Raw genomic sequence first — 21,314 nt, 5'->3', positions numbered from 1 at the left:
TGATGAGCATGAATGCATGATGTGTTTTGACATCTGGATAACAGACTAGACAAAGCAACGGTACTTATCGGGTCGGGTAAATCATGAACTAAAATTTTCTGGTACCCAATTTTTTTTTTTTTTAAATTCATACCATTCTAGGTTTTTTTTATAAGACAATTTTAATTATCTAATTATAAATTAAAAAAAGAACACTTTAAAATTATTATCGTATTTTTTATACATATATTTTTTCTCCCATAGAGATATGATAATTATCGCCTTTTAACTATACTGATTTGAACGGGTTAAAAAGAGAACCGATAACTTGGGGGGTCATACCCAATTTTTCAGAACAGATTGGGCATCACCTAGATTCAAAATTTTGCAAACATAAGGTAATGTAAAAATGAAGTTCAAATTTATAAAAAAAATATTAATTTCTAAAATAAAAGGGTCATTGTAAAAATTCGATCTATATGTTGAGTATTGAGTTATATCTAGATTCAAAATTTTGTTATATCTATTAACCTATCGAGTTAAGTTAATTATTATAATGTGAAAAGAGTTTCTAAATTAACTTTCTTTCCAAAATAAAATGCAATAAAATGTATAAAAAAATTGAAACAATTTGTTTTTTTAATTTTTTTAATCCTAGGCCTTGTTCGATTATGAATTTTTTAAAAAACCAAGAGAGAAAAATTGAATAATGGTGATGATTTTAAGAAACTAATGATTATTTTTGATAAAAAAGAGTTAAAACATATTAATATATATAAATAAAATAAAATTAATAATTTAAAATAGATGGTATTTTAGTATTTTAATTAATGAAATAAGTGATGTGATTAGTAAGAAGTAATTGATTGAAAAATTGATTTTGTGCGAGTGTTTAAAATAACTCAAAAAGAAGGAGGCCCTAATGATTTGTTTTCTTTAAAAGTAAATAATAAAAATCATAACAAAGTAACAATTTTTTCATGCTGATATTGAATTAATCCTGACATAATTTTGTAAAACATAACTTAATTAATTAAACATGTATTAATAAATTTGTTAGATATTTTTCGATACAGAAAATCTTTTTAAGTCGTACATTTTTAATAAATCAAAAAGTGAACTTAATGGCATAACAAACAACCACCATATATAGCTCAAAAGCAAAATCTATTTGATACTGTTGATGACACTTTCTTCAACTATAAATTAATTAGACAGCAAAAAATTTGTATTAAATACTTTTGTTTATTTACATTATTATAATATGTGGGTCTGGATCTACAACCAAATATAGATATCTGCTTGTTACATTAAAATATTGGATTGATTGTGGAGGAAATTTAAGGACAAAATAGGGATTATTCTGTTCATACTCAAAGAGACGAAATATACTTAAAAAATAAAATAAAATTATAAAATGAATCTCAAAATTAGGGGTGAACATTGGATTGATTAATCTAAAATTCAATTCGAATCGAATTCGAAATACTAATTTTGGATTAGATTGAAATCGGATCGGGTTAAGTTGAGTTTGGAATAAATTAAATTCAGATTAGATTAGGATTATCCAAATTATCAAAACAAAAATTTATTTATTTTTTTAAATTATATTTCACCTCAATATAATTTTTTTATTATCAAATTTTATTTAATTATTTAAATATTTAAAATTAACACATTGAGAGGTTTTAGTAAGTAAATAAAATATTGTTATAAATAACCAAAATTAATTATAACATTATAAATTTAATAATAATTTTTTTATAATAAAATTAAATAATTAGATAAAAAAAAATGTTAAATTGGATTATTCAAATCATATCCTATCCAAATTGAATCCGTTATTACAATTTGATAAATAAAATGTGGATATCTAGTAAGACAGATCAAATTTAATCATTTGTTTATGTATTTACTGATAATTTAGTTCATGAATCGATTTTTACAATTTAATCGGACCTACATTAGCTCAGCTATACAAAATTTATATCCATAATTAGACCTACCACCAAGATGTTCCTTAATACGTTAACCTTTTGATTAGTTAGTTATACTTTTTATTTATTTAATAAAGTTTACAAGAATAAAGTTCTAAAAATAATAAAAATTAGTTAGCATGACGACGACTTTAATTTATTTAGTTATTATAAACTTAATTTAACATGAGTATCATGGTTTGAATATTTTTTTTAGATTAATATAGAAAACTCTTGTCTCATGACTTTAATTTGTCTTAGTTAGTTTAATTTTCTTGGTTTAATCGTTTTATTTACACACTTGTATATAGTTTGAAAACAAAATAACAAACTTTTACTCTCAAATACATTAATATCAGTCATGAAATAATTTTCATAATCTTCTAGTTATTTTTAAGACTACAATATAAAGTAAACAAAAAATAATGGGTAAATTCAATTCGGTTACGTAAAATAAAAAAATTACAATTGAACCGCTTGATGTCGATTTATAAAATTTTCTACCGCATTCAATCATGGTTATAGTTTTGAGTCGATTCAGTTACGTTGATTTTCTCGGAAAGGAAAATTGGTTTTAACCATGAGTGATTTCTCACTATTCTAGCCTTACATTTTTATTTAAAAATTTCTTAGTATATTTTTTTCGGGATGTTTTTCTAAACAACTTGCATTTTATTTTTCATACATATAAAGCCCAGAGAAACATCTAGTTGATTCTTTATTTCAGCTTTATACAGACAAAAATCAGTATTAAATAATTTATATATAAAATATAAATATAATATAATATTAATATTAATATAATATGCCTTTTGAGTCATATATATTAGGTAATACATGATCTCAAAATTAAATATATCTACCAAGCTTCCAACTACTCCATTGATTAATTACTAATATTGCTTATCTTTTAAAAAAAACTTATAGACTTGTAAGGGGTTTATTAATTCTAAAAAAAAAAATACAAAGTGAGATGTTAATTAAGCTCTAGTATTTTGTGAATAATTGACGTATATGATTGTGTTATTTCGTCGTGGATGATTATGCTTCTCCATTGTCGATAAGGATAAACAAGTATTTATTATTATTTTTTTCAAATTAAATTAAAAAAAATGTTGAGAAATTACTTAATTTTCTATTTTTAAACTTTTTGCTGATGTAATACAAACCGACATAATAATTAAGTGTATCATACTAGACTTGTTGACTAAGGATCTCCGTTACATTCGTCCCATACAATCCAAAAAATAAATCACGGGAATGAGAAATCATTTTTTTTTGTTTAATTTAAAAGCTTTTACATTAACCGATTTAAACCATTCCCATATATAAAGTGTGTTCTTCGAATTATATTGTATGCGGAGTTTTTATTTTCTAGTGGGATTTTGTTCAAATTTTTATTTTTAGATAGTTTATATGAAAAATTTGAATGAATTCGATAAAATTTTAGATTATATCAAAATTTTAGTAAACAAGTTTTTTGGCAAATGAAAAATAGCATACCAAACAGGCCATAATTGCTCTTCTAGACATGTGTGAACACATTTTTCAATCCATATTCTTTTTCTCTGAAGCTATGTTTGAAGATCTGTCTGTCTATATTAACTAGTCTCTTCCATTTGATTATGAACTACAATTTTGGGACGAATACCCTCTTTTTGTACTGTTTTAATATTGACTTATTTTTTTCTGTTTCAACACTATTGCTTTCTGAGGCCAGATCATTAAAATCTCCAATTTTTGACATTTTTTATATATAATATGTCAAGCCTTGTTTGGTTTGGGTTATTTAAATAACATAACCTACTCAAACATCGCTTCACTCCCATCTCATTAATCATATCACTTAATTCATTACTTAAAATACTAAAATACCCTATATTTTAAATTATTATTTATTATTTTATTATTATATATTAATACCATTTAAATAATTTTACCAAAAATATTACCACTTCCTCAAAATATCACAAATCATTATTCATTTACCCTTCTAGGTTATTATAATAACCCTAATCCGAAACAAGGCCTTAGAGTTTAGTTTCCTAAATTTAGTTGGTTGATAATCATCTATACAATTTTATATTAAATCATACACTAAAAATTGAAGCATTTAAACTTCACATGTACGTCAACTATTATCTGAATAGGTCAAGGTGAAGATGAAACAAGGAAGTTAATATCGAGTCCTTGGGTACCGGGTGAGCGAGATGATTTGTGTGGTTATGAGTATGTTTTTAGATTTTTTCGGTAATCATAAATGTTAATGATTTGTTATAAGTTGATTGAGTAGCATCCCGATAATTTATGACAAACATATTTTATAATTTTAATTGAATAGATTTTTTTTTGATGATTTTTAACTATGTTATGATCTTTACGATTTAGTGAAAGAACAAATGAGTTTTATCCTTAAAATAAAGGTTGGTTATGTCATTTTTGCTCTTGAGGTTCGAGTAATGACAGTTTGGTTGTGCAACGCTTTGGGCACACAGAACAATTATTCCAACATAGAAGATGCTAACCGAAAAATTGACATTTTTACGAAATAAAGAAAAACCATAAAAAATCAGCCATCCCTTCTAACTTGATAGCTCAAAATAAGTTTTTCAAAATAATGCAAACTGTACAAAAGGATTGACTAACGAATTTTTTTTATCTTTTAAAAGAGAAAAAAAGAAATTCATTCGATACTTTATAATGATAATGAAAAAATGTGCTTGTTTTTATGCAAATGTAATGTTGTGCTACTGAATTTGTTATGTAATTAAAAATAAAAGTGAACTGTTAGATGAAATCCATAAAATATTAAATCAAGCTGCAAAATAGTAAAAATGTCGCAAATACAAAACTAGTTATCAAATAGTAAAGAAAATGTCACTAAATAATAAATAAGCTTTAATAAACGTCGCTAAACATAGAGTATTATATTGACCATTTTCCTATGTTTGCTGGCTTCTTCGTCGCTATTGTAAACGCCGCTAAACATTGTACCTGTTCATTAATAATTTTATTTAAAAATTTTTATTATTTCAGATTTGAACTTATGAAATAATCTAGTTAGCATTACAAAAAAATTAAAGTAAAAAATATATATGTGAAGTAAAAATTCTTTATACAATCAAAACCCCAATAATAATTATAAGATCAATGACTTTCGAAATAACCCGAGATATTTATATTAGGTTTTAAATTTTTAATAATATCGGGACTAATATTTTATCAACTTGAGATAATCTGGAATTAAATCCAAACATTTAGTATAAGATGTTCAAATTATATAGTGTTTTACAGCGTACCATAATTTATTCTCTAGAATAATTTAACAATCCCTGTTACCATATATATGGCCCATTTTATTTAGAGAATTATGTTTGGAAAGATATTTAAAGGAATGCTACAAGCTAACATTGTGGGTTAATTAATGAATAGTTAATATAGTTGAATATATTCATATTTTTAAACAGTTTCATGCATTAAAGGTTTGATTCGGCTTATAAACACAAATAAGTCATGAATGTTACATTAGTTTTTGCGAATAAGTTGTCGTGTACAATTAAAATTAAACACATACAACGTTAACAAATCAAATAAGCCGAACATATACTATCAAATCGTTTATCAAATAAATTATATATAAGTTGAATCAAACTAGCCTTAAAAGATCGAAAGGTGGGCACTTGGGTAACATTAGCCACAAAAGAAATAGCTGGACAAAATTAAAAGATGCTGCCAACTATAAATTTGACTTAGATAAGAAACAAATAGTCTATTTATTTTGGTAGGACAAATTTAACATTGATGAAGAAAACATGTCGAATTTTGTCTGTTTTTATTTTCTTACCTAGAAAATAAATTGTTAGATAATCATTAAAGAAATGAAGATTGCATGCACACCATTATTACTTTTCCTTTTAAAGATACAACTCTAATGAAAATAACACTTTTTTTTAATAAGTTTGCAGTTTGGTTAAATATCATTAATGAAAAACAATCAATTTTATTTTATTTGGTATAAGATTAGTGTTTATAATGTGGTCGAGATTCATGTTCTAATGTAATTAAGAAACGTTTATTTGAGGGATTGAGAGGGAAAACTGTAGAGATGAGAAGACTAGAGCTAGTGTCGAGTATTGAGAGATTCCGGATTGAGTTGCAATGATAGGGTTTCGTTCGGAAGAATTCCCATTCAGAAACATCGTTTGGAGATGGATTTGAGTTTAAACGAGAAATGTTTAACAAATTTATGAATATATGTCTAATTAAATTATGTTGTAGAACATTATTTTATCTAAATTAATATCCGATCGAAATAATTGATAACCACATATTTTCAAATAAATATATCTATGATTTCTCATTTAAAATAAACATAGTTTCAACTCGAGAAAGTGTTTCCAAATGGAGTTGTGTTGAAACCATGACGAAAGTCTAGATATAGGCAACACCTAAGTTTATTGTTTTGTTTATACTTAGATGACAACATCCCTAATCTTGAATTCGATAATATTTACTAGAAAAGAGTACTGCAAGTATCAAATATTTCTTAAGTTTAGAATAGACCAATCATGTAGCTACTTTCCAAAAGGTGAAAAAAACTCCTTTAAATTTTCTTTATATGATTATTGTGGAATTTTTGTGGTAATCTAATTGACATAAAATAAGACTTGGATATAATGGGGCCAATAAATATCATATTTGATAAGGCCACATTTAGTTATTTATCTTCCAACTACTAGCCACTTGGCCAGCCTCTAAATTACTTTATTTCCTCAATTATGTATTTTTCTAAAAAAAATTGATTACATTGTATTGATCACAATTATTAATTAATTATTTTTAAGTTATGATATTAAAAAGAATATGAAATGTTAAATTATTTGGAGCATGAACATGTAATGGTGGTTGTTCCAATACTGAGTTATTTAATTTATTGGCTATTTAATACATTGTCTTATCTTATCCTATCATCATTCATCCCTTGTCTAGCATTTTTAATAAGTTGTCCATTTTTCCTAACTAAAGGAAATTGATATATAAAAGTTTCATACAAAAAAGTGGAGTTAATTATATTAACTATTTAAAATTTTATTTAAAAAAAGACACAAATCATGACTTCAGTTGGATAATTTTTCTCTTAAGTTTTCAATATTAAGTTGGATTAGGAATGTCAATGGTACGTACACTACACGTCGGGTAATATTGTACCCGACCCAATACAAATTTAATATAATTACTCATTCCCTCACGTCCCCGACTAGTGCCTCATATTCAATCTCCATTCCATTCCGATAATTCGGGTATCCATCCCCAACGACTACCTCGAAATACCTGATATCATGGTATTTATCTATTTAATCTTGCTTTTAATGTAGCTTATCAAGTTAGAATAAGAACTAGAGAAAAGGAATATGAAGGAAGCTAGGTTAAACTTAGGATTAAAGAATAAACAGGGTAATTCTAGATATTTCATATGATAATTTTAATATATAAAAACTATTTTTATGTATGAATCAAGTTTAAGTTTTGAGACCAATTATGATCAACCACTACCTATCTCCAAAGCCGATGGTTATTTCAATTTTACTCTCTATCCCCGATCTCGAACACGATTCAATTACCAATTCCCAACTTAGTCCGAAAAATAGCGTCAGATTTTAATTTATTCCTAATTGTGATCTTCACAATTTAATAATTAAATGTGTTTTATCCTTAAAAAACAAAAAGTACAATTAAGAAATTTCGTATAACCTTAGTAGTTAGATCTCTACTTCAATTTTAGGTGTTTTAAGTTATAATATTAACTTCAATTTAAGACGTTTTAAATTTTAAATGAAAATTGAACCCGTGATCTTTGATCTCTTATAAATTCTAACCATTTGAAAACAAAATAAATCAACTATTTAGCATAAGTGAAAAAAATATATTCCCAGATGAATAGATCAAAACAATAGCTTCAACCATAATATATTCATCGAGAATCATCATTATATATAGATCAACTCTTAATTAATAGACAATATTATCTATTATCTCTATTATATTTGAGACTTCTATTATCGAAGTTAATTGAGTATTGGGCATAGCTCATTGAGTTCTATTTAATAATAAAAAAACATCATCTTATGTTTATAAAAAAAGAGTTTATCTGAACATACAGATGTTTCAAATTATAATTAATTGAACCAGAAACAGATCATAACATCAATTATCAAATGCAGGCAACTTAGTCAAATCTAACTTGTTAATTTCAAGCTGACAAATTGGTTAATGACATAAAGATTGATATTTTGATAGCTGGCCAAGATTAATTATATACATATCCTGAGTTTGATTATTTAAATTTCAAAATTTCATATCAATTTCCATGAACACCGTCAATTAAAGTATTCATTGACTTTTCAAATATGTTTCATTTTGAAGAACCCAAATTAAGCCATTCGAGAAGGGGGAGATGGGTTTAGTGGTCATTTGTCAAAGTCATGATTAGGGTTTCATATAACAAAAAATTGATAAAATTTTAAAAAGTTTTAATGTTTCATTGACGCACATCATAGCAAATTTCCTGTAAACAGTTGGGATAATTCGTATTAAGACATTCAAAATGATGTTCTTACTTAAAACCGTAGTCTAATTATAAATTCGTAAAATCATAAAAGTAGTTATATATTATTATTATTTATTATATAATTGAGTGTATTTTATATATGAATCATTTAAAAAATATATAAAATTAATTAAAAATAAAAAATCAATAAAAAACATAGAGAAATTATATTGACATAATTAATTAAACTAACTTATTTATTTGAATACATAATAAATTTTTATAATTTATAAATAAAAGTTTTTTTCTAATAAATAGTATAAAATCGTAAAATAAAATTATTTATAAAGTCGTAAAATCATTCTAAAAAGTTTAAAATAGAGTAAGTTTAAAATAGCCAGAGTTAAATAGTTTAACTAATTGAGACTTGTTAGTCTATTCTAAAATCATAAAATTCGAAAATTCGAAAACTCGAAAACTTAGATTTTAAGAGTCTTAATTTAGATAGTAACAATACAAGTGAAGTTATATTAATATAAGTTCACAAGCATAAAAGTCAGATGAGAAGATACCTTATCAACTTTCTCAAGGAATGGATATAAATTTCCTTAGGGTATTAAAATTTGAATTCTTAACTAGTATTTGCATTAAAAAAAAAAATAGAGTTTATTGCTAGAGAAAATTAGTACGACAACCTCGTAGTCGGTAGTCGACGTAACTACCCACTTTAATTAGAACAATTTATTATTTTTTTATTAAGAATCGAATATAAAACTCTTAATTTCTTAGACAAGACTTTTTAAAAAAAAAATTAGGTTGTTCAAACTATTTAGTATGGCCTTTTTTAAGTATAATATCGTGAAGACCATCAACCACTTCTATGTTCGCTCATTATTTGAGAAGACTTATATAACTCAATCATTTTTATTAGGAATCCAAAATAAATGCGAAAATATCTACATAAATCCTATAAAAATGTTAAAAATTCCGTTTAAAAATAATTCCAAACAAAAAATAAATTTAGCGAATCATAATTAAATTTTACCAACAATAAAATTCTTAACCAACCCTGCCCCTGCTTCTCGCGACATTAAATTAAGCATAGGTAATCTAATTAGCGACACTTATAAACAGTCGTAAATGTCATTTTATACGTCGCCTAAAGTATGCTAAGGATTAGTATTTCGGTTCACTTACTATAACTTATTGCAATAAAATAAAGATGTATAATACATAAAATATATTATTTTTCTTAACATTAAATAATCAATATTGATAGGACTTTAACCGTTATAGTTGTTGTGGAGTCCAACAAAATTAGACCATGAAATGATGATTGACATATAACCATAATTCTTAAATACAGGTTTCCACTATATACAAATATAGCTAGCTGTTACTAATTAATCTCACAACTTATAAACAGGCCAATAATTCAATGAGTTGTCTTGTCTTGTTTCTTTGATCTTCCCCTTCTCTTTAATTTTCTTATCATTTTTGTAAGTGTTAATGTTCAATATTAAATTTTAATTTTTGAATTAGATAAGGGTTGGAAAAATAAATATTGAATAAATCAGATAAAAATTATTTAATTTTAAATATTTGATTGAGATGTAAGTTGATTTAGTAAGATGCGAAAGTAATGTTGGAAATGACATAGTTAATCATTCTCAGGGATTAAAATTGTATTTTGTATATGTCATGTCTCGTGTCGAAAAATCACATGAGACTATAGATACTTGTATGAGTACCTTTTGAGTTTGGGTTGTGGTGATTGAGTGGTTTGTTCTGGGATATTTGTAGTGTATTTCTTTATGGGTAACAGTACTCGAGTTTGGGGCGTTACAGGTGGTATTAGAGTCGACCCGGTAGTAGGAACGAAGTGTCATGAAGAAAACCTCTTGAATCCCGCGGGAATAAAGTGTCACCATGGGTCACTTCTAGAGTCATAACCGGGGAAGACTAAGACTACGAATAGGATCGTGACGATGACGTCGCATGGCTAAGTTATGGAGATTGTGATGTCTCACATTAAAAATCACAATAAATATAGACTTTTTTTAAGAGTGAGACTAATAGAATATATATACATTCATGTGTTACTTTTGAGCTTGGGTTGTGGTGTCGTAGTGGTTTGTTCTGAGGTATTTATAGTCTAATTTTTTTCACAGGTAACGATACTCGGGTTCAAAGCGTTATAGATGATATTAGAGTCGACTCGATGTTAGGAACAAAGTTTCATAGTGCAACACCTCTTGAATACTGTGAGAACAAAGTGTCACGTGAGTCACTTCTAGAGTCCTAATCGGAGATAGTAAGATTACAAATGAGATCGCGTGACTAAATTAGGGAGATTGTGATATCTCATACAGGAAAATAATCACCGTAAATATAAACTCCTTATAAGAATAATATTAATAGACTATAAATACCTTCATGAATACATTTTAAGATTATTAGTAATTTTCTCAGAGTATTTATAGTATATTTTCTCAAGTAAATACTTAAATTTAGGACGTTACAGTATAATTATACAATAACTGAGTTAAGTTATTCAAAATTATTTTGAACAAAATCTACCAATTAACTGATTTAAGTACTTAATTTTTTAAATGTCACCTTGACATTGAGTTATCACCCTACCAACAAAAAAAATGAAAATGAAAGTACTAAAATTTAAGTGTTGAATCTGTTAAGAATAAAAAAAAATGTTGAAGAAAATAAATGAAAAAATATAAAATTTGATAAAAATGTAGACTAATGTTACTATTTTCAACTTGTCAATTAATTTTTAGAGTTAAAGTTATGTTTAATCAGATTATCTGAATAATTTTATAGCTTAAAGAGGGAAAAAACAATTATAGCATATTTTTTTAGAACTTTAATAATTAAGTGATAATAAGTAACAATGATTAATTAAATCAACTTAATTATTTTAGATTTTATTCTTTGTGCTAACACTTAATTGTTTAGATGAAGTGATAGTCTATATTATCAAGACAATAATTAAGTGTTAAAAATACTTCACAGAAATCCCACATAAAAAATCTACTTTATTATGAGTTTTTTTAAAAGAAAATCCAGATTCAATAGTCCCTAAAATGAATTATTCACTAGTGTACAATTAAATTGCAAATAACTTTTAAATTTTTGATAATAAAAAAGATCATTTATTAAATAAATTATTGAGTCAATTAATAATTATGATTTTTTTTATAGAAAGTAAATACATTAATTAATGCATGTCTAGATATTTAGACGTGGAGCAAAAATAATCAAACTTTAGACATGCAATTATCCATTAAATTACTCAATACACCTACCAAATATTAAATAGTTGTCTCAATTTCTTATAAATCAACCAATTGGTCATACTATTTATTCATTTCTTTGTAATTAATTAATTAATTAATTAATTAATGTCTATATAAGTGCTAGCTATTGAGTTAGAATATATATAATCTAGTAAGGAGGCGTCATTGAAGAGAAGTTGGATTCTAATAATGGGGTTACATTGTTTCAAAGTATGTACCCTATCCTGTATACCACAAATAAAAAAAGAGAAAATGATAACCCTTCTCCCTAGTAATGGAGACGTGGAAATCAATATTGATATTTATGAAGGATTTTTTTATCAATAGGTTGCTTCAATATATTATAGTTTAAATGAAATTGTAGCTAGGCCAAATGTCATGATAAGGAAATGACTCGTAGACAATACAAATAATTTGTAAAAAGAGTATGAAAACTGGTATTCATCGGTCGGGTACTATGCCACCCGACCTCAATCGACCGGGTTTGATCAAAACGAGTCGGGTAAATTTGGAACAAAAAGTTGTGTTTAATCCAAATCTGCTCGGTACCTGAAAACAAAATAGGGTTCAAATTTGTTTTATACTAATATAAAAACTTTAATATTCTATTAATTAATGCTATAACTTTTTAAAAAATACATTCTTTTTATTATTATTATCATCATATTTTTTTATAAAAAGATTTTCACTAATTAGATAAATTAGCGAGCCAACATAATATTTATTTGGTTAATAGTTACCATCTCATTTTATCTCATTAAGGTAACTTGAGTGACAAGAAGACCGAATGTTACGGTTCGATTCTCACTTAAAATCCTTAAAAAAAATGGAGGTGGAATTGATAATTGTAAGGTGTCAATGTTAGCTTCATATATTTAAAAAAATAGTTACAATCTCATTTAAAAAGTTAATTAATAAAGCAAACGAGTCCTTCCAAAATTTTGGTTCAAATTTATAAAATAAAATTGTAAAACAAAGAAGTCCTTGAAAAAAATTGGTTTCTTATCATTATTAGGGTCTGGACTGGTACCGTTTGGAAACAATAATTTTGGGTCACTTAGATATTTCATTTTTCGTGGAGATCCGAAATTTTGGCTTGACTAACTGCTTATAGAGGAAAAAAATGATTCTTCGATTGATTTTCTTCATTATTTGATTAATTGCATGGTTGAAAAATTATTTTCATTAAGGATAAGCAACTCTAGTAAGGATTTTACAAACTTTCCTTATGATGCCAAATGTGAATATGGGTAATATAGTGAGATTTATTTTTCATTGGAGTTCTTTCTGTGTACGTAAGATATTTTTTTCTCTCTTGTATTATCTATTATATTCGAAGAGAGAAAAAGTTAACCCAAATGATTAAGGAAAAAGAAAAAGAATAAAAAAAATATAAGTTTTGCAAACAAAGATAGTTTATTAAAGCAATCATTTCCCGAGTAACAAAAATTCAATAAAATAAAATAATAATACAAATATTATGTTTAATTGATTATCGGTGGCAATAGAGAATTATGTTGATTTAAATTTAGTGTGTGTGGGCATGCAATGTGTTTTAGTATTGGCCAACAAGCATAATTATACTTGCAAAGTGAAAACAACTAATTCATTAAATTTAAGAAATGTCTAAACTTTCCAACCATATATGTATGTAATTAATTATCTCAATTTCTTCTAACTCAACCTAACATGTGACATTTCTTACGTGTTAGTTTCTAATTAATGCATGTAGGAATACCACTAGGACAGTTAGAACTTATATATTTCAATAAATTTTGATGAAGAATATCTCAATACACCAATCCAATTTTAAATTGATTTATTTTCTTTCAAATCAACTTGACTATCAAGCAACATTATTTATTGTTAGTTTCTATTATGGAGTATAAATATTATTTAGTTAATTCATTAAGATATCTCAAGTTAAAAGAGTTTGCGTAATATACTAAAAAAACTTTAAGTTGAATTCTTATTAAAACGCATTAAATTTTCTAAAATAAAACATGTTTTAAAAAAAAATAGTATTGTTATTATATTTCTAAAAATGTCTACAAAAATTGTTGTTTTGTCGGTTCTGGTTGGCTAGTGTTTTTTTCAAATAAGAAAATAAAAATTAATGAATGAATTTTCATTAATATTTTAGAAAGGTCTCAACTTTCAACACCCCAACTAAATTTTAAATTGTCATAAAATCATAAAAAAAAATCAAGCTGTAATGTTACTTACGTGTTACTTTTATAAACTAACACGTACGGCCAATCATATTATTTAATTGTTTTTTCTAATAAGTGGAGCTAATAAATTCCAAATACTTTTTATTTTTCTCTCAGTTTCTATAAGTTTCCAAAATAGTGCGAGGGTGTGTGAGGTTTAGATTATTTAAATAGTTTAATTCAAAAAATATTATCTTTTTATTTCTCTTATTTATTATATTATTAAATTTATTAATTAAAATATTAAAATATATTTTATTTTATTATTATATATTAATACCATTTAAAAACATTTACTAAAAAATCCCTGCATACTAAAAGTCATCAACAATTATTACTTTGTAAATAATTAGGTCTTTTTTTGTAAAACTTAAATCCACACCAGACCTAAGAATATAAACCAAATACTTAATTTTGCTTTTTAAAATAGAAGCTTATTGATTCATTATACAAATATCACAAATATAATTTTTTTTGGGATATTGATAAATATCATAAAATTAGATGTGTTAACAAATATGACAGGTAAAATTAAGGGTGTTAATTTAATTTGATTTTTAAAAATTATTTGGACCTATAACCATTAGAATTCGTTTATATAAATATAATTAGTATTTGTAAATAGAATTAATGTGTTCAATTAATTGGTTAAATATTTGGCTACTAGTATAGTTGATTGTATTTTCATTAAAAAAATTGAAAATTATCAAAAAAAGAAATTAAAAACACTCATTATTTTAACTAATTGAAAATTTAACTCAACAATTATAGATTATATAACTACATAAAACTCAATTACCAAACAAGCAAAATATTAGACAATCTATATAATAACACAAGTTCATACTTTTTGTAAATGAAATATTACCACATGATCATTAACATTAGATCATAAATATAATACCACAAATTCATCCCTTAAAACAAAATAATACCAAAAATTCATTAATATTATGATACCACAAGTTCATTCTTTTGCAAAAAAATAATAATACAAGTTCATACAGTTATAAAATATAAAGTCATTAACATAAAAAATAATGTATATAAAATATTAGGTTCTTCATTTTTTGTTATTTTTTATTCAAATTGATTTGTTTTTACAATTTACTTTACTCGGTCGGTTAATTTGTCACCTTAAATTCAATTTAGATTTTTTTTCTCACTAATAACACTCGGATTAACGATGACTAATGGGGGTGATGAGTGCTTTTGCAGTCCCTCGTCCCGTTCTACTTCAGAAACTTTTTTTTACTAGTATCTCCGCAAAACATTATTTATACTATATTCTCTTATAAAAATTAGGATAAAATTATATGTTTTTATATAAATATATTATTATATATTGAAATTTAATATTAAAAAAATATAAACTTAAAACTCTTATAAAATATGAAGAATAAATAAATACACGTGTAATTTTATATATTTAATAATGTTTGAGACGGAATCCGAATGAATAACACAAATACCATTGAAGTCGTATCTCCAATCAACTACCAGTTAAACCGAAAAAAAACACACAAATGAAATATTTCAAATCGAAAAAATATAATTGACATCCTTAATATGGTTAATCCCAAAATAAGCTCTGAGTTAAGAAATAAATAAATTAAAACCCAAGTTATTTCATCTGACAAATATGGTATGTTGTCACACAAATAACTTAACCACTTTAGTAGTTGAGTGACCATGAGAATTCTCATGCTTTAATATTATAAGTTGAACAGTCAAACAATATGATTTTTAAATTTCTTATTATATATTATTGTAATTAATGTAATAAACTAAATATATCCACCTCAACTAATTAAGACAATATATTTTAGTATTTTAAATTCACTTTTATTACATGAACTATCTAAATATGAAAATTAGTCATAAGAATTTAAATTAATATTAATGAAATTGAGTAAGCAAATTAGTGATAATAAGCTAGCTAGCATGGAGTAGGTAGCTCCATCTGTAACATAAAAATTTAATGTTGTCAGCAACTCATTGAAGATTTATTGTATATAAAAAGATCACTTTACTACTCACCATTTATTCAAATTTGCTAGCTACCAATTTTCAAAGAAATCTCCCTTTCTCTTTCATTGTATACATACGTACAGTACTTTTGATCATCATCAAGAACGTCAATAATATGGATCATTCAGATTTTGTTAAAGATCATGCATCGGTTTTAATTGAAATTGGAAGTATTGATTCCCAAAGGATTATTTTACCCGGCGGAGGAGAAGATGATCACAAGTTACACCCCCGAAAAACACCTCTCTCAGACCGCCATATCGAGTCTTTAACCGCTTTATGCGACGCTTTCTTGCCATCTATCGACGTTTCTAACAAAACCCTAGACGATTCTGTTGTTTCTTTCTTCAAAACCTCGGCTCCCATGGTTGGAACTCCACTTCGAGTAAGTATTATAATGTTTCTTAAAGGAAATATGATTAATTAAACCAATAATTAACATGTTCTTTTTAAACTTACATTTGTTCATATTATCTTTTCAATGTTTTTGTTCATCATCTTGTCATCATGAGTTACTGTAGTCTACCCACTTAGCTAAGGGTTTCTACATCTTTCAAATATTTTATTATTGATTAACTTGTTAGAAATCGTTGCGACCAGATTCTTCTACTACCTTATATATATATAATAAATATTGATGAGTTGTTCTCACTTCATAAATATAAATTAAATTTTTTATATATAAATGATTGAACTATTATATATAATAAAGTTTAAAAAATATTGTTTTTGGCGAATTCGGTTAACCTTTCGGCCTAGGTGTACATTGATGAGTTGCTCCTCGAATTGGTCTGCCATAGGCCATCAGCTTAGTAGGCTTATCTTATGGCCGACCCTGATTACAAATATTATTACTTTCTTTTTCATTTTTTAATGTTTTAGTTTTTTTGTCACATGCAATTAACAAGACTATAATGTTAATCCTCACTTAAAAATAATAATATTTAGGGTTAAATATATTTTATATGAATAATTACTTAAAATTAAGAATTTAAACAGTCTACATTTGGTTTGTGGGTACTCTTTTTTTTATTTTGTGCCTCAATACCCAGAATTTAACTCTATTTGATTTTTTTGTATGAAGTTTTTTTTTCAACTTTATTCACAAAGTCAGGATCTTCTCGACTATATGTCTTACTGTTTTATAAAAAACAACCCTAAAAACATTGTTTTATGTGTGATGTATATTAGGTAGCGGAGATTATGAGGAGACGGTTGGATCACCCGAAAAAGAACCTTATGTTATTTACTTTATGGATGCTTTCGACGTGGATTGGCACATTTTTTCTCTGTGGAAGACACAGTCTATCGAGAAGTTTCCCGTACTTTCTAAGGTTGTCGCAAGTCTCACAAAAAAACCGGGAGAAGATTTTGCTAAACTGGGAAAACAGCTACATCCCCCTTCTTAGAATGTTCTTCAAAAGCTTAAAGTTTCTCATTCTACTAACTTACTTCACCCAGGTATGTATTCATGTTATAATTTAATTTGTTGTTTTAATTTTGAAAAAAAAAAAACTTATTGTAGAGAAAAATATGTCCTTTTGAAAAGTATTTTCTTACATTTTTATAAGGTATATCTGGAAAATTAAATTTTCAATATCCAATCTAATTGTAGGACAGTATTGTCAGATTTTAGGTTTTATGGGTGTGGTCTACAAATGAACCACAATTATTATTATAGGAATAATACTAAAAAAAAATCTTTTTTTTTCTAGATAAAGAATGGGAATTAGCCTATTTAAAAGAGCTATCTATGTACAACAAATTACTATTATTGGAATTATTTTTAGATAATGAATAATAAATATTAATATTAGCTAGCATTAATAATGTTACAAATATGTAGAATATAGCTAGCCCTAAATGCATGTCCAATATATTTTCTATTAGCAGACTATTAATATATGTCATGAAATTGGGACCCATTAGTGAATTAAGTAGTTGTGTTTAATGCAGATAACCCCACTTAGCTCATTAAGTAAGTATATTGGATTAGTCATTTTAACTACTAACTAGAATAATAATTAATGTAATAGTTAGTTAATACATTTAACTGTTTTCAATGACATATTATTAAAAATTATCAATTTCTAGAAACAAAATAGTTAATCAATGATGTGGCACTATCAGAATCTCATTGAAAAAATTAATTTTTGATTCATGGTCTAAATTTTTATTATTTTCGATAAATTTATTACTTTTTTCGGATAATTATTAAAATCAATTCTAAATTAATACACCATAAAAATCTCTCGTAATTACAAGATAACCACCTAAAAAATAATTATTTTTATTAAGTTTTGAACTCTTTAAAATAATAAAAAACTAAGTAAAGTTTTCATTTTTTTAATTTTAGCGTTAAAATATTATATATTATTATATTATTTGTAAAAATATTAAAAAAATAAAAGTTCCATAAAACACAACTATACCCAACTCATATTACTGTGTATTTAATTTTACTTTATTTATTATGTAATAATTATTTTTTACGTCAAAATTATTATGATTTTTTTTTATAAAATTAACAAATATATAAAATTTATAATTATTATTTAAATCATAAAATATGATGTCATGATTGGTTAGATAAAATTATCTTATATGCTCTATTAACTCGATAATCTATTAAGTGTCGTGTTTGTATTTTTATTCTTATGTTTTTGTCTCTTATATAATATTTGTGTGGTTTAATTCTCCTTTCTTATTATTCATTAATCATTTAAAATATATATTATTATTTTTTCTATGGTTATTGTTAACTTATTTTTTATGCTTATTTATATATTATTTCACAAATTTTAAAATGTTTTTATTTTTTATATTACTAAACTTATATTAGCTACAAGTTGAAGTCTCGGATCTAATTTTTTCAGAGAATAAATTATAATTTAGAAAGAAAAAACTTATATATATATATATAATATTCCACTAATTTTTTTATTTACATATAGGTGAACGAGAAAGATGTAAATCAATCATGGGAAGCAATAGGCTACACTGGACCTGACCCTGAATTCAAATCCAAGTTTCAAAAACCTAAGAAATCAGCCTCAACATTAGCAAATATGATATCTCCTCTAGAAGAAGAAGAAGAAAAAGAAGTAGCTCAAATTAACAAAGAAGATCTCTTCGGACCTCTTTACAATGGCATCATAAACCTTAAGCAACCCCACCAAATAGTATCCGAAACCCTCCGTCGAACAGGATTCCCCGTCTCTTTCCCGAGTCCCAAAACCAAGAACGCGCCGATTTTCACCATCAAATGTGACGCGGTTGTGGTGGGCTCGGGCTCGGGAGGGGGAGTCATCGCAGGAATATTGGCTAAGGCGGGCTACAAAGTGGTGGTTCTTGAAAAAGGGAAGTATTTCGCTAGGAATGGTTTATCTCTTCTTGAAGGAAACACAATGGATCAAATGTACCAAGGAAATGGTTTGCTAGCAACCAATGACATGGGAATGGTGGTTCTTGCCGGTTCCACGGTTGGTGGAGGATCAACGGTTAATTGGTCGGCCTCGATCCCAACTCCTCAACATGTGATGAAGGAATGGAGTGATAAGTATGGTCTTGAAGTTTTTGAAAGCAAATTATATAGGGAGGCCATCCAAACTGTTTGCGATAAAATGGGAGTCCAATCTAGTGTTGAAAACGAAGGGTTTAACAACGCGATTCTAAGGAAAGGGTGTCAAGAATTAGGGTATCCCGTTAGGAATATCCCTCGAAATTCGGTTGTGGATCATTATTGCGGTTGGTGTTGCCTCGGATGCAAGGATGGGAAAAAGAAGGGGACCGCCGAGACTTGGCTTGTGGATTTAGTCAGGTCGGGCAATGGTGTAATCATTCCTCGGTCGGAGGCTATAAGAGTTGTTAAGAAGCAAAATAAGGGATGGCAAAGAGGTAAGGCTTGTGGGGTTGTCTTTGAGTTTAAGTACAATGGAGTGAAAGAACTATATAAGGTGGAGTCAAAGGTGACTATTGTTGCATGTGGAGCTCTTAATACTCCTTCATTGCTTAAAAGGAGTGGCTTGAAAAACCCTCAAATTGGCAAGAACTTACATTTGCACCCTGTCGTGATGGGGTGGGGTCATTTTCCAAACTCAAACTCAAACACGTTTGAACCTTCCAAGAGGAGTTACGAGGGTGGGATAATGACGGCCATGTCTACCGTTGTTGCGGATTTCAACAAGTCGGGATATGGGAGTGTGATACAAACTCCAGCTTTGCATCCAGGTATGTTCTCGGCCCTCATGCCTTGGACCTCTGGAGTCGACTTCAAGATGCGAATGTGTCGGTTTTCAAGGACCGGCCATGTGTTTGCTCTTCTAAGGGATAAGAGTTCCGGTTCAATATCATCTCCTAGCAACATAAGTTATTCTTTAGAAGATTCGGATCAAGAGAGCCTAAGGATAGGAGTAGAGAAGGTATTGAGGATATTGGCTGCGGCTGGGGCTGAGGAGATTGGGACCCATGAGAAGGATGGAAGGGTTTTGAACGTGAAAACCTCGAGCTCTCACGAGTTCGAAAGGTTCGTGAAGGAAGAGAGTTTGAGAGCGGTTAAGGGTTTCTCGAGCCCGGTATGTTCGGCTCATCAGATGGGGAGTTGTCGCATGGGACTTGACCCGTCGTGCTCGGCCGTGAGCCAAACCGGAGAGACATGGGAGATGGAAGGGTTGTATGTGGGCGACACAAGTGTTTTTCCAACCGCATTAGGTGTGAATCCTATGGTAACCGTACAAGCCATTGCTTATTGTACGGCTCAAAGTGTTCTTGAGGTGCTAAGGAGAAAGAAGAGAAGTATCATGTGATATGAGTTTATGTTTGTGTATGGAATATTCTGTTATAGCCAATTGTATTATTAAGAATAGTGTGTTTCTTATAGTAAAAATCTATGTTTGTGAATGATTTCTCAATTCTCTTGCAACAATAACAATTGGCCCTATTTGTATATTGTGGCTAATTGCTTTATTGTATTATAAGAGGTTATATGAGATTGTGTTCTATTCTCTCCTCATTTATAGTCACTTGTATGACTAAGATTAATGTGTTTCTTATAGTATAGATAAAATAATTGTGTCATTTATTTTTGAGTTTTTACACTTTTTTTTAACTTTAAAGATCGTATAAGTTATTTTTGAAACATTCGTATCCAATAAGTTGATTGGTAACCCATTAGGATAAATAAAAAGTAAGTGTCTGATCTTGGATAATAAATTTAAGGGGATCGGGACTATGAGAAGTAATGTTATTTATCCAT

The 21,314-nt window shown here is 27.0% G+C and overlaps 1 protein-coding gene across 1 annotated transcript; it reads left to right on the top strand.

Annotated features, from left to right (window-relative positions):
• Positions 1 to 16,155: 16,155 nt before the first annotated feature.
• On the top strand, positions 16,156 to 21,048 carry LOC124926079 (long-chain-alcohol oxidase FAO4A-like). The gene is made up of 3 exons (XM_047466245.1): positions 16,156 to 16,445; positions 17,252 to 17,521; positions 19,015 to 21,048. Exons 1-3 carry the CDS (start codon positions 16,176 to 16,178, stop codon positions 20,863 to 20,865), a joined length of 2,391 nt encoding a protein of 796 aa, XP_047322201.1. The 5' UTR covers positions 16,156 to 16,175; the 3' UTR covers positions 20,866 to 21,048.
• The last annotated feature ends 266 nt before the right edge of the window (positions 21,049 to 21,314 follow it).

The sequence above is a fragment of the Impatiens glandulifera genome, chromosome 2, assembly GCF_907164915.1.
Source record: "Impatiens glandulifera chromosome 2, dImpGla2.1, whole genome shotgun sequence".
Classification (NCBI taxonomy): domain Eukaryota; kingdom Viridiplantae; phylum Streptophyta; class Magnoliopsida; order Ericales; family Balsaminaceae; genus Impatiens; species Impatiens glandulifera.
The sequence above is the reverse complement of the archived record's forward strand: the minus strand, read 5'-3'. Positions and strand labels throughout refer to the sequence as shown.

Bases quoted from the DNA above. Each gene is read 5' to 3' on its own strand.
- LOC124926079 (XM_047466245.1), top strand. From the start codon at position 16,176: ATGGATCATTCAGATTTTGTTAAAGATCATGCATCGGTTTTAATTGAA. The intron at 16,446-17,251 runs GTAAGTATTATA...GATGTATATTAG, and splicing joins TGGTTGGAACTCCACTTCGA to GTAGCGGAGATTATGAGGAG. The intron at 17,522-19,014 runs GTATGTATTCAT...ATTTACATATAG, and splicing joins TACTAACTTACTTCACCCAG to GTGAACGAGAAAGATGTAAA.